This window comes from Monocercomonoides exilis (assembly GCF_001643675.1).
Source record: "Monocercomonoides exilis strain PA203 chromosome Unknown scaffold38-1042076, whole genome shotgun sequence".
Classification (NCBI taxonomy): domain Eukaryota; phylum Preaxostyla; order Oxymonadida; family Polymastigidae; genus Monocercomonoides; species Monocercomonoides exilis.
Window position 1 is genome coordinate 407124 of NW_027150583.1, and position 12797 is coordinate 419920.

A 12797-nucleotide genomic window follows, 5' to 3' on the forward strand; every position below is an offset into this window, starting at 1 on the left:
TCTGATGAGATAAATCAATTTTCTTTTTTCTTCTTTGAATTATTATTATTAAGGGTCATTTATGATCTGGTGTTCAAAGAAAAAACATTTAAATGAACTTGTTGTTATTCAACTCAATCGTTCTGCAATCGTTGAAAAATCAATGAACCATTCAAACTCTTGTTTATCTTGTTCATTCGTGTTTGTTTCAGAAATCAGACATGATAAATGAAATCTTTTTCTTTTGATATTTGCTTCATTTTTTATGAACCAAAACAAAAGTTTCTTTATAGCGTAACAATAAAATTTTGTGTTTGTTGTTTTCTTTCTTTTGATGAATTAGCTGGCATTTACGTAAATAAAGTCAAACAAGTCATAAGGGACAAAATTCTTGCATTTATGAAAAAAACAATGATTTGTTCCAAAAGTTTTCGGATATCATATCATTTAAATCTGACATTCTCGTGCTAAATAAATAATAGAAATTAAAAAATAAATATTTTTTGTTATTTTTTTATTTAAAAAATCATTTTTTTAAATAAGTTTTTCATTTCATCTTTTTTGTAGAAGACAAAGAAGACAAAGAAGAAAGAGAAGAAGTTCGTTTCGGAATTGTTCTTTCTATTTGTGATTGTCTGGGTGAAGATGGATTTGAGCGAGGCCTCTCAGAAACATTCTGTGAAGTGGCATTTGATAGACGAGGAGACTGGGAAAGAGGGCGGGGTGGGATGATTGCAGAAACAGAAGAAGAGGAAGAGGAAGAAGAAGAAGAAGAAGAAAAGGAAGATGAAGAGGAAGAGGAAGAGGAAGAAGAAGGTGAATGAGATGAATGAGATGAAGGAGACAAAGGAGAACGTGAAGATTTGTGTGTGCGATTGTGAAGTGGAGCAGAAGATGTGAAATGCATATTAGCAGATGAAGAAGAAGGAGAGGAGGAGGAAGAGGAGGAAGAAGGAGAAGGCGAGGCAAGTGAAGTGCGTTGTGTTGGTGCAATCGGCATCTGAGTTGAAGTGTGCTGTGAAATGGAGCTTTTGTTCTGTGAAAGAGAAGAAGAGGAAGAGTAAGAGTAAGAGGAAGAGGAAGGAGAAAGAGAAGAAGAAGAAGAAGATCCGAAAGAAGTACGATTCAATGAATTTGCTTGTTTCTTTGCATCAATTCCATCCATCTCCCCACCTCCACTCCATTTCTTCTCCATCTTCTCCTTCTTCTCCTTCTTCTCCATCTTCTCCTTCTTCTCCTTCTTCTCCTTCTTCTCCTTCTCTTCCTTCCTCTCTATTTTCTCCATCTTCTCCATCTTCTCTATTTTCTCTATTCTCTCCGCATTCTTCTTCATCCTCACCCCGATTCTACTCCCCTCTTCCCTCACCACCTCCGCCTCTTCATTAAACCTCGCCATCTCATTCACTTCCCTCGCTGCTTTGCCATATGCCTCTTCCAACAGCCTGCTCATCTTCCTCAGTGCTTCCAGCTCTGCATTCTTCTTCTTCACCACATTTCCAATCTCTTCGATTTCTTCCTCTTTCTCACTCACTTTCGCATCTGCTTCGTTCAAATCCAGCTCACTTTCTCGCAATTTCTGATGAAGATGGACAATTTCTGTCTTCAGCCTCATGTTCTCTCTCTCCAACACATCCAAATCGTATCCTCCTCCTCCTCTTCTTCTTCTTCTTGTCTGCTTTTGCTTTTGCTTCTGTTGATGTTGTGATTTGGTCTTCTCATCGAAATCGGATGAAGCAAGTGAAGGAGGAGGAGGAGAAGAAGAAGAAGATCTTGCATTAACTTCTTCTTCTTCTTCTTCTTTTCCATCTTCTCCTTCTCTGCCTCTAAGCAAGCTCTGTGATTCCATAATCAGTTTTTCCTGTTCTTTCAGTGCGGACAGAAGAAAACTGACTTTGCTGAAGGGCACCATCGCCTCTTCCACATCACCCAATCTCTCACTGATCAACTCTGCTTTCTTCCCTTGCTGCTTTTTATTTCCTAATTTAACCTCATTTTCTTCTCCATTTTTGCCTTTTTTCTCTTTCTTCTTCTCCTTCATCCTCCTCACCTTCATCAGGATCCATTCCATCGATGCATCGCTCGCCCTTCTCATTTCTGCTGCTACTTTCACGGCTGCTTCATACCTCCCTTCGCTCATCACAAACTTTGCCTTGTTCATCTGGCTAATTGCTAATGTTTCATTCAATTCTTCATTCAGTACATCCATCTGCTCCTGCTGCCATAGAAGCTTCTTCCTCAGAGCGTTGACAAGAGTGAAGGAGGAGGGAATTGGAGGAGGGGAAGAAGAAGAATGAGAAGAAGAAGAAAAGGAAGAAGGAGAAATAAAAGCAGAAGTTCGGAATGTCCCAGATGTGTTGCTTCGTTCTGCTAAGCTGACTATTTCTTTGACTTGGTTTTTCTTTTTCTTTTTCTTCCCTCCAAACTTAATTTTTCCTTTCATTCCGTTGCTATCTTCATCATCATCATCACTTTCTTCTTCTTCTTCTTCTTCCTCTTCTTTCCATCTCCTCCACACTTCCTCACTCACATCTCTTTCTTTCCTCATTCTCTCTGCATCTCTCTTCAATTCTTCATTCAAAAACTCCAAATGAATCATTTCCGCATTCAAAGAAGCACATTTTCCCTCAAAAAACGCGATTCTTGTCTGCAAAAGGCGAATAAGCTGCTGCTGGGAAGAGAAAAAGAGGAGAAGGCTGTGGGGAAGAAGAGGTTTTTGAGGGTATTTGTGAATGATGGAGAAGGTGGAATGAGGAGAAGAAGAAAAGGAGGTGGTGGTGGAAGAAGAAGAAGAAGAGGAAGAAGAAGAAGGATAAGAAGAAAGAGGAGATGGAGAAGAAAGAGAAGAAGAGGAAGAAGAAGAATACAACATCTTTTCATCAGATTGCATTGGAAGCGGATCAAATGGATTGACTGCTACGTTTTCATCCATTTCGTCTCGAATCTCATTTTGAGGAATAAATTCAAAAGAATTTGGCTTTTGAATGTAATTATTTTTGTGATTGCGAAGATTTTTATTCTCTTTTTCATTTTCTTCTTCTTCTTCTTCTTCTTCTTCATTTTCTTCTCTTTCTCTTTCTTCTCTTTCTTCTCTTTCCTTTTCGCTTCTAACTTCTTCGCATATTTTGATCGACATTTCGCCAAACAAACCAGAAAAAAGCAGATTTTCAGACACTTTTTGAAGCAATTCCAGTTCTTTTTGTTCTTTTTCAGTCATTTTTGTGACATCTCTTGAAGGAAAAGTTTTGAATGTGTTGAGAAAAGAAGAGGAGGAGGAAGAGGAAGAGGAGGAGGAAGAAGAAGAAGAAGAGGAAGATAGAGAAGAAGAAGAAGAAGAAGAAGAAGAAGAAGAAGAAGAAGAGGAAGAAGAAGAGGAAGAAGAAGATTGTGAATGAGATGAATATTGATGTGGAATAAGATTGAAAGAAGAAGCAAAAGTTGGCTGAAGAACAGAATGAGGAACAGAAAAAGCAGGTTTGTGTTCAGATGGAGAAAGAAAAGAGGACAAATCAGAAGAAGAAGAAGAAAGAAGAGAAGAAGGAGAAAGAGAAAGAGAAGAAGAAGATGATGATGATGGTGACAATGAAATGGAATGAGAAGAAGAAGAAGAAGAAGAAGAAATTTTCATCTTTGTTGGATCTTGTTTTTCCTTCTCATTTTGCAAAAGTCTTTTTGTGTTCGTTTTTTTTATTGAATTTGTGGCGATTTCAGTGAAATCAGATGAAAGACGAAGAAGAAGGAAGTTCAATGGAAGAGAAGGAGAGGAAGAAGAGGAAGAAGAAGAGGAAGAAGGAGAAGGAGAAGAAGAAGAAGATGATGATGATTGTGAAATGTTTGTTGGTTTTGAATTAGAAGGAGAAGAAGAGGAAGAGGAATAAGAAGAAGAAACATTACAATTTTGAGGTGTTTGGCAATTTTGAAGAGTAACAACAGCTTTTTTGAAGGCAGAAAGGAAAGAAGAAGGAAGCATAACGAATGGAACAAGATTATCTGATGAAAGAGAAGGAGAAGGAGAAAGAGAAGAGGAGGAAGAAGAAAGAGAAGATGAAGAAGGCACAAAAAAGGCAGATAAAATGAGAAGAAAATCGGTTTCCTTCAAAACATTCAGCAAGCAGAGCTGAAGTTGTCTGTTGGAATCTCTTAAAAACTTGTTTATTTGCTTAAGAGATGAAAGAGAAGAAGAAGAGGAAGAAGAAGAAGAAGATGATGATGATGAAATTGAAACCTCTTCTTTCTCCTCTTTCTCTTTCTCTCTTCCTTCTTCTCTTCCTTCTCTTCCTCTTTCTTCTCCATCTCTTTCTCTTCTTCTTCCCCCACAAACATCATCATAAACCCCGTTCTTCTCAAACAAAGCCTCAGCCAATGCATGTTGTGAATATTGATAAAGTCTTCTAAGAGAAAAGAAAAGATGAGAAGGAACATTCAAAGAAAGAGAAGAAGAAGAAGACACGGAGAAACGGAGAATTTCGCATTCGCATTCGACAAGGCGCTGGAGAAGAGAAGGGTATGTGGACTTGATAAAGGCATGGAGACGATTGAGACGAGAAGAAAGAATAAAATGCTCGTTTTCATTGTTGTTGTTGTTGTCGGAAGAAGAAGAAGAAGAAGAAGAAATTGAATTTTTGTGTTTATTATTAACTTTCTTTTCTTCCTCTTTCTCTTCCTCTTTCTCTTCTTCATTCTCTTCTTCCTCCTCCTCCTCTTCTCCTTCTCCTTCTTCTCTGTCATTCTTCTTCATCTCCTTCATCTTCTTCTTCATCTCCTTCACTTTTTCTCCCTCTCCAACATTCACCCCCTTCTCCTCCATCTCCTTTAAAATTCCATTCCACACATTTTCAATCGCTTCTTTCTTCTTCCTCTCTTCTTCTGCTTCAACGTTCTTCTCTTCATACTTCTTCATCAAAGAATTAAACCGGATTACCATCTTCTTCGCGTCCCACACATTTTCTCCTCCGTTTTTCCCTTCTTCCTCCACTGGCAAATCTGCCAATTTTCTCAATTCTTCCGTCTCTTTCTTCAAATTTTCATATTCTTCCTCCAACTTCTTCATCTTCTTCTCATTTTTCTCTTTCACTTCTTCCAATTTTTCGATTTCTTTCTTTTGTTTCATTTTTTCTTTCTCATTTTCTATTTTCTCTTTCTTCGTTTCCTTCATCAATTTGCTTATTTCTTCATTCAATTGCTCTTTTGCTGCTTTCAATTGTTGTTTGAGCGATCTGTTTGCCATCTGCAGCTTCACAAGCTCTTCTTTCTGACGAATTAATGAAGAAGAGGAAGAAGAAGAGGAAGAAGAAATCTTAAAATCATCATCATATTCTTCTTCTCTTTCTTCTTCTCTTTCTTCTCTTTCTTCTCCTTCTTTCTTCCCCTTCCTCCCTCTCCTCCTCTTCAACTCCCTCTTCAACTCCATCTCCACTTCTTCCCTCCTCTTCCTCTCTTTCTCCATTTCCCTCTTCATTTCCCTCTCTTTCTCCTTCATTTCCTCCAACATTTTGTCATTTTGTGCGGTTATCGCCCTCAACTGCCCCATCAGCTGCATAGATACCTCAAGTTGCTTGCTTGCTCCGCTTTCTGATTGAATTCCTCCTCCTTCTCTTCTTCTTCCTCCTTCTCTTCTTTCTCCTTCTCTTCCATCATCATCATCTTCTTCTTCTTCATCAGCAAAGTCATAACTTCTTCCTTCTCTTCCTCTTCCTCTTCCATTTTCATCAGAAAATGAAGCAAATGAAGAAAACGAATTTGAAGTTGGAGGTGCAATTTGAGGAGGAATACGAGAAGAAGAAGAAGAAGCAGAAGCAGAAGAAGAAGAAGAAGAAGAAGAATTCAAATAACTTCCTCTTCCTCTGTCTTTATCTCCATCTCCATTTTTATTTCTTTCAGTATTATTATTATGTTTATTATTATAACTAGATTTTACACTTCTTCTTCCTTCTCCTCTTCCTTCTCTTCCTCCTTCTCCTTCTCCTTCTTCTTCTCCTTCCTCCACCCTCCTCAGCTCATACCCCTCTAATATATCCGCCACTGCCCTCTCCACTTTCTCCACCTTTCCCGCGGGGATATCGCTCTCCACCGCCCTCCCCGCCCTCATCATCGCCTGCACCCGCATCTGCTGCTTCAGCGAAATTCGCTCTTTTTCCAGCCTTTCTATTTCACTTTCGAGTGTGGAGACATAAGAGCGCAGCTGCTCGCACTCAAGACGGTGCTTGGACTTCATCTGGGACAGTTCTTTGGCTCGTTGGGTGGAGAAAGAGGAGGAGGAAGAGGAAGAAAAAGAGGAAGAAGAGGAAGAAAAGGAAGAAGAGGAAGAAGAAGAAGGAGAAGAAGGATAAGAATAAGGAGAATAAATTGAACCAACAATTGGTGATTGATCCTGGTCAAGGGGAGTGAAAGAATATTTGATACCGACTGGGACGTTTGAAGGAGAAAGAGAAGAAGAAGAAGAAGAAGAAGAAGAAGGGGAATAAATAGAATTCTGTGATTTCCGTTGATAAATCCCATCTCCTTCTCCTTCTCCTTCTCCTCTTCTTCCTCTTTCTCCTTCTCTTCCTCTCTCTTCTTCTCCTTCTCTTTCCCTTTCCCTTTCTCCTTCTCCTTCTTTCTTCCCAAACACCTTCTCCTGCAGCCACTCCACTTCCTCCAGCACCACATCTTTCTCTTCATTCAGCCTGTCAATCTCCTTCAGCAGCTTCTCAATCTCTTCGTCTTTCTCTTTCATCATTTCCCTCATCTCCCCTGCTTCCTCCACTGCTTCTTTCAATCCATACACCCCCTTTTCATACTCCCTCATTCTCGCCTTCACAAACAGAAGCTCATCTTCATCTACTTTTCGCTCTCTCAAAATGTCTTCGGCTTCTTTCTGCGCTGCCCCGCGCAGTTCCCTCTCTTTCTCGGCTGTTTGGATCAGCTGAGACAGCGCTTTTTGGAGAGAACTGATACGCTGCTCGTATTTGAGGGCGGTTTCGGTCTGGAATGAGAGAGAGAGGGAAAGAAAGAGAAAGAAAATTAAAGAAAAAAATAAAGAAAAAAAATAAGAAAAAAATAAATATAGAAAAAGAGAGAGAGAGGAAAGAAGAAGAAGAAGAAGAAAATAAATAAATAAATAAATAAATAAAAGATATTAATTTTTATATTCACACAAACATCCAATCCGCCTCCAGCGCTATCCAACTGCTGTTGCAATATCTTCTCTCTAATTCTCGCTTCTTCTGCTTGTTCTTCTTCTCTTCTCTTCTTCAACGCCTTTCTCGTACTTTCATCTTTTCCCTCTTCTCTTTCTCCTTCTCCTCTTCCCTCTTTCTCCTTCTCCTTCTCCTTCCTCTTCAGCTCCTCCATCAAATCCACAATCTCCTCCTCCTTCGCCTGCAGCATCATCTGCGCATCTTCCACCTGCCTCTGCAGCTCTTCTATTTGTTGCCCATACCTTTTCTTCTTCTCTTCTTCAATAATCGCACTCAATCTCGCATTCTCCTCAAAAAACCGCTTCGATTCCGCAGCATGGTACATTATCTGCTTGTCCTTCAAATCCACCTGCCTCAGAAGCTCATTCAGATTCTGCTCAATCACAAAATTCAGCTCTTTCTCTTTCTTCCCCGTCTCCTTCACATGCTCCTCTAACAAAGTCTGCAGCGATTCGCTGTGTTGTCTCAGCTCGGAGCATTCTTCTTCCAACTCTTCGTTTCTTCTTCGGCTCTCGTCTAATTCTCTTAACACAGAAGACAGTTGCTCTTTGTCGGCTTTGCCTTGAATGGCGTGCTCTTTCTGCTGTTCTATTTCTTGTGACAGAACAAGATTGTGGTCTGCTATCTCGTTGTTCTCAACACGCAGGCGCTGAAAGGAACAGGAAAAATAATTTTTTTTTAATATAAATTTTTATTTATAAAATAAAATGAAAAGAAAGATAAAAAGAAGAAGAAAAGAAAAAAAGAAAGAAAGAAAGAAAGAAAGAAAGAAAGAAAAGATAGAAAAGAAAGAAAAGAAAAGAAAAGAAAGAAAAGTATTTTGCAATTTGAAGATATTCAGCAAATGGAGGGGAAAAATTAATAAATAAAATACAAACAATTTTCTGAAATAATAAAAAGAAATCCAAACCTCCAACTCTTGACGCCTTTTGTCCAATTCAGCTTCGAATTCATTTTTCATCTTTGTCATCCGTTGCTCAATTTCAAAAACTTGCTTCTTCGCTTTTTCTTCTCGTTCTGCACTATCTAACTTTTCACGCTTGACTTTTTCTTGCTCCTGTATTAAAGCAATATTTGATCCTCAACTATAAAGAGCTGTATTAATCAATCTCAAAGCACACTCTTTCTAAATCTTGCTGCAATGCCAAAATTTCTCGTCCCTTAGCGTTCGATTCTTGCCTCAGTCTTTCGATTTCATCTCTCAATTGTCTGTTTTCTTGCTCTGCTGAACGGTCATTGGCAACTTTTTCAAGACGAAGGTTATCATTTCGTAAATCCTGTGGGGAAAGAGTTAATTTTAAAAAAATTATTAATACTGAAAAATCAATTCACACTTCAACAATGTTAATTGCTTCGTTCTTTTGTTTATCCCACAACCTTTAAAAAATTATGATAAATAAATAATAAAATCTACAGAAATTTTCACACTCAAGCATGCATTGAGTGACAGAAAACAAATGAAAGAGATTCGCTGGAGTTGAATCTGGATCATTTGTATTCACTTTCAAACTCGCAATCAACGAAAATAACTCAGCTCTTTCAGCTTCATCAGCTCCAACAATAATATCTTCAGAAATTCCTAGAATTGCATCCCAATCAACAGGTGTGACTTTTGGAAGAAAGTCTACCGACAATGACATGCAATATCGCCAAAAGAAGCTGTTTTACAATTTCAAATTTAAATAAAAAAGTTTGGGAAATTTCATAAATGAAGTCTCAATTAAATCGAACCAGTCTCATTTTCTTTTAAAAAATCAAAAAATAATTTCTTTGGAAATAGAAATTTTCTAACTCTGTTGTTTTCAATTAAACATAACTCTGTGTTTATTCGAAAATAAAAATTGAAAAGGAAAAGGTAATGTCGTTTTGAAAATAAAATTGCAATAGTTAAATAAACCTTCAAACATAAAAATCAAAATTATCTCAATTTTAACAAATTACTCAAACAAAAGGATTATTTTACATGTACAAGAACTTTATAAAAATGTACGATTACATATACATCAACTTACAGCTTTGATCTAATTGCTGCAGTGGTAATCATATACATAAAAAAAAAAATAAAGACGAGATTTTTCTCCTTTTTTCTTTCTCCTTTTACTCTGATGGTTCAGGATCTACAACATCACTTTTATTCCTCACGATTGAGTAGCTAGCAGCGTCAGTCACATCGCCTCTCCCAGTGAAGCCATACACTGTGCGCTTCACTGTCTTCGTGGCTGGGTATTGCTCCACCACCACCATTCCTTCCTCAGTCATCCGGTCAAAGAAGCAGGCGTGTGCAGTGGTTGGCGTGCGCTTCACAGTCTTCTTCACCACCTTCGTCTCCTTCGTGACAGGATCCACTTCTTCATCCTCAACCTCCACGTCGATGCGCTCAGGGAATGTCCCGTTCACAAACGTCGCAATCACAGCGCCTGAGTCAATCGGGAACGACGTGTTTGTAATCGCCTCTCCTGCCACCCACTCGCTCGTCGCACCCACATCTGAGAAGAGCTGCACCAGCGACACACAATCGCCATCGTCATACGACTCCACATCCACAATCGCCTCTACTCCTTCTTCCAGCTCAATGTAATGCCCTCCTTCAATCGGCGGGTTCGGCGCTGGATAGGGCTTTGGGTGTGGGGGCTCTGGACGTGGCTTAGGTGGTTTCGGAGGCTTGGGTGGATTTGGTACAGGCACATCAGGTTCATCTGGCTCGTCTGGCTCATCCGGTTCATCAGGTTCATCAGGCTCATCAGGCTCATCAGGATAATCTGGTTCATCAGGCTCATCTGGGTAGTCTGGTTCATCGGGATAGTCTGGCTCTGGCTCTGGCTCAGGTTCTGGATGAGGCTTTGGTGGTTGCGGAGGTTGTGGCTTCGGCTTTGGTGGTAGGGGCTTTGGAGGATGCGGCTTTGGTGGTTCAGGCTTCGGGGGTTGTGGACGCTTCGATGGAATTTTGATTTTCTGGCCAACGTATATCTTGTTAGGATTGGCAATATGATTGTATTTTGCCAATTCTGCAACTGTTGTGTGATATATTGCAGCTATCTTTGACAACGTGTCTCCTTTCTTCACAACGTAAACATCCTTCGATGGCTGAGGCTGTGGCTTTGGTTGTGGCTTTGGCTGTGGCTTTGGTGTTGGCTTTGGTTGTGGCTTGGGAGTTGGCTTGGGAGTTGGCTTGGGAGTTGGCTTGGGAGTTGGCTTGGGAGTTGGCTTGGGAGTTGGCTTGGGAGTTGGCTTGGGAGTTGGCTTGGGAGTTGGCTTGGGAGTTGGCTTGGGAGTTGGCTTTGGTGTAGGCTTTGGTGTAGGCTTGGGGGTGGGCTTGGGGGTGGGCTTGGGGGTGGGCTTGGGGGTGGGCTTGGGGGTGGGTTTTGGAGTTGGTTTTGGTTGTGGCTTGGGAGTGGGTTTTGGTGTAGGCTTTGGTTTTGGCTTGGGAGTTGGCTTTGGTGTAGGCTTTGGTGGTTGGGGCTTTGGTTTAGGAGGCTGTGGTTTAGGCTTGGGTGGTTGAGGCTTTGGTTTTGGTGTGGGTGGTTGTGGCTTTGGTTTTGGTGTGGGTGGTTGTGGCTTTGGTTTTGGAGAAGGTTTTGGTTTAGGCGTGGGCTTAGGCTTTGGAGTTGGCTTAGGTTTTGGAGTTGGCTTAGGTTTTGGAGTTGGCTTAGGCTTTGGAGTTGGTTTGGGTTTTGGAGTTGGTTTGGGCTTGGGAGTTGGCTTTGGCTTTGGCTTTGGCTTGGGAGTTGGCTTGGGTTTTGGTTTTGGAGTGGGCTTTGGTTTCGGCTTTGGTTTAGCTGCCTTTGCACCGTCCAATTCTTCTCCAGAATATTCATCGTCTAATTCAAATATTTCATATTCGAACTCCAATTCGCTTTCTTCTTCTTCTCCCTCATCATCGAAGACCTCTTCCGAATCAATATACTCTTCATCTTGATCCTCAAAAAGTTGAATGATCTCGTCTTCATCTTCCTCCGGAATTGCTTCTATCTCTTCCGTTTCATCCTCCTCATCGTAAACATCCGTTAACTTGTATTCTACGTTCTGGTATTCATTCCAGATCTTTCCTTTTTCATAGACAGCGCTTGCGTTGAATTCACTTCTTTCTGGCTCAAGCTCCAGAAATGAATTTGCGAAAGCAGCTGATATCAAAATCAACAGTTTCAGCATTTTTCCAAAATTCGAAATGATGAAAAAAATTTTTTCCATAAATTTTTATTCCATTATAGAGGAAAATAATAATACTCATAATTGGAAGATCAATAAAAATGAAAATTGAACAGAAATAGTGTTTTGTCATTTGTTGTGTCTTTTTAATAAAACATATAACAAAAGACAATCGAAAAGAAAAAATAGTGCTTCTATTTCTTCTATTATTGAACATATTTTAGGTTTTCAAAAAAATAAAACGCTAATCTGAAAATTTTTTTGAAGATCTGTTGTTGAATGAAAAGAACATTCAAAATTTAACAAAAAAAGTGTTTTCGTTCTTATTGAGAGAGGATAGGAATATTCAAAATATAACAAAAAAACAAGAAAAATTCTCCCCAGCCGGGTTCGAACCAGCGACCTCAAGATAACAGCATTTTCTACAGTCTCGCGCTCTTCCAACTGAGCTATGGAGAGAACTAGAACTAGAGGTTTTTCGAATCTTGAGCAAAAAATAAATTTGATTTTATAACATAGATGTCAACCTCTTTTTTTGGAATTGATTCAATCAAATTGGAACTTTCTCAATCTCACTTGGTCCAAAATAGGAATTACGAAATGTTTGAAAAACTGATCTTAATATTTTTTTGTTTCTTCTTTTATTTGATTCCTTCGTTTCGATTATTCTCTATACTTTGATATTTTATGCATCTTTATAAAATCCATGGTGTTTTGATCTGTTTTCAGCAAATTTTGAGTTTTTTTATAGTTCAAAAGGTTTGCATTTGTTTTTAATTCTTTCACATGATATCCTTGCGATTGAGCATTTATATTAATTCTTATGATTATTTTCATATGTTTTAAGCTATTAACAGCTGTGACGTTTTATTTTAAATCAGGATCATTAATAATACTTTTTCAACGTTTATTTCATATAAAACTCAAGGGGAAACAACGATTTTTGTTTCATTTCATTATTTTTTATGAATATTTTATGACATACATACAATAAGTTATATTTTTTATTCTCTTTTATTTTTTTTTTTAAAAAAGGTGAATGATTGAAAAATAGAAATAATAAAAGAAAAAACTAATTTCTTTGTTCCAAAAGAAGCCTTAAAGGGCTTGGCGTAATTCTTTTCGCCTTTTCTGCTTCTGATGAACGTGGAGTTGAAGGAAAAGGAGATGAAGAAGATGCAGAAGAATGTTGGATTGATTTCCACTGACCTGGTAAACACCAGGCCATAGAATTATCATCTTCGTCACTATCATTTTCTTCCAAATCAATCCTTTTCGTTTCATTTCTATCTTTTTCTTCTTTTTCTTCTTTTTCTTCTTTTTCTTCTTTTTCTTCTTTTTCTTCGATTTTTCGCTTTTCTTTCTTTTCTTCTTCATATTTCTTTTTCAGTGCGCCTTCCTTTTCATTCTGTGAAATATCTGAATAAAAAAAAGAGAAAATATAATGGTTGAAAGAGTTATCAAAAAAAATCGAATAAAAGATAATGAATATAAATA

General features: G+C 38.7%; 3 protein-coding genes across 3 annotated transcripts; 1 reads left to right on the forward strand and 2 right to left on the reverse strand.

The window, feature by feature from the left end:
* Positions 1-294: 294 nt before the first annotated feature.
* MONOS_9725 (uncharacterized protein) lies at positions 295-8794 on the reverse strand (the record flags this gene model as incomplete). The annotated part of the gene is made up of 6 exons (XM_067880252.1): positions 295-6940; positions 7117-7803; positions 8065-8211; positions 8276-8431; positions 8489-8531; positions 8583-8794. The coding sequence occupies 6 exons, from the start codon at positions 8792-8794 to the stop codon at positions 527-529; spliced, it is 7659 nt and encodes a 2552-aa protein (XP_067723182.1). The 3' UTR covers positions 295-526.
* A 125-nt stretch (positions 8795-8919) lies between these two features.
* On the reverse strand, positions 8920-9682 carry MONOS_9726 (uncharacterized protein; the record flags this gene model as incomplete). Its single annotated transcript, XM_067880253.1, has 2 exons — positions 8920-9571; positions 9622-9682. 2 exons carry the CDS (start codon positions 9680-9682, stop codon positions 9252-9254), a joined length of 381 nt encoding a protein of 126 aa, XP_067723183.1. The 3' UTR covers positions 8920-9251.
* Positions 9683-9731: 49 nt separating this feature from the next.
* On the forward strand, positions 9732-11202 carry MONOS_9727 (uncharacterized protein; the record flags this gene model as incomplete). The annotated part of the gene is made up of 9 exons (XM_067880254.1): positions 9732-9752; positions 9803-9938; positions 9992-10009; positions 10244-10294; positions 10379-10441; positions 10598-10627; positions 10724-10750; positions 10805-10870; positions 10931-11202. The coding sequence occupies 9 exons, from the start codon at positions 9732-9734 to the stop codon at positions 11068-11070; spliced, it is 552 nt and encodes a 183-aa protein (XP_067723184.1). The 3' UTR covers positions 11071-11202.
* Positions 11203-12797: the final 1595 nt, after the last annotated feature.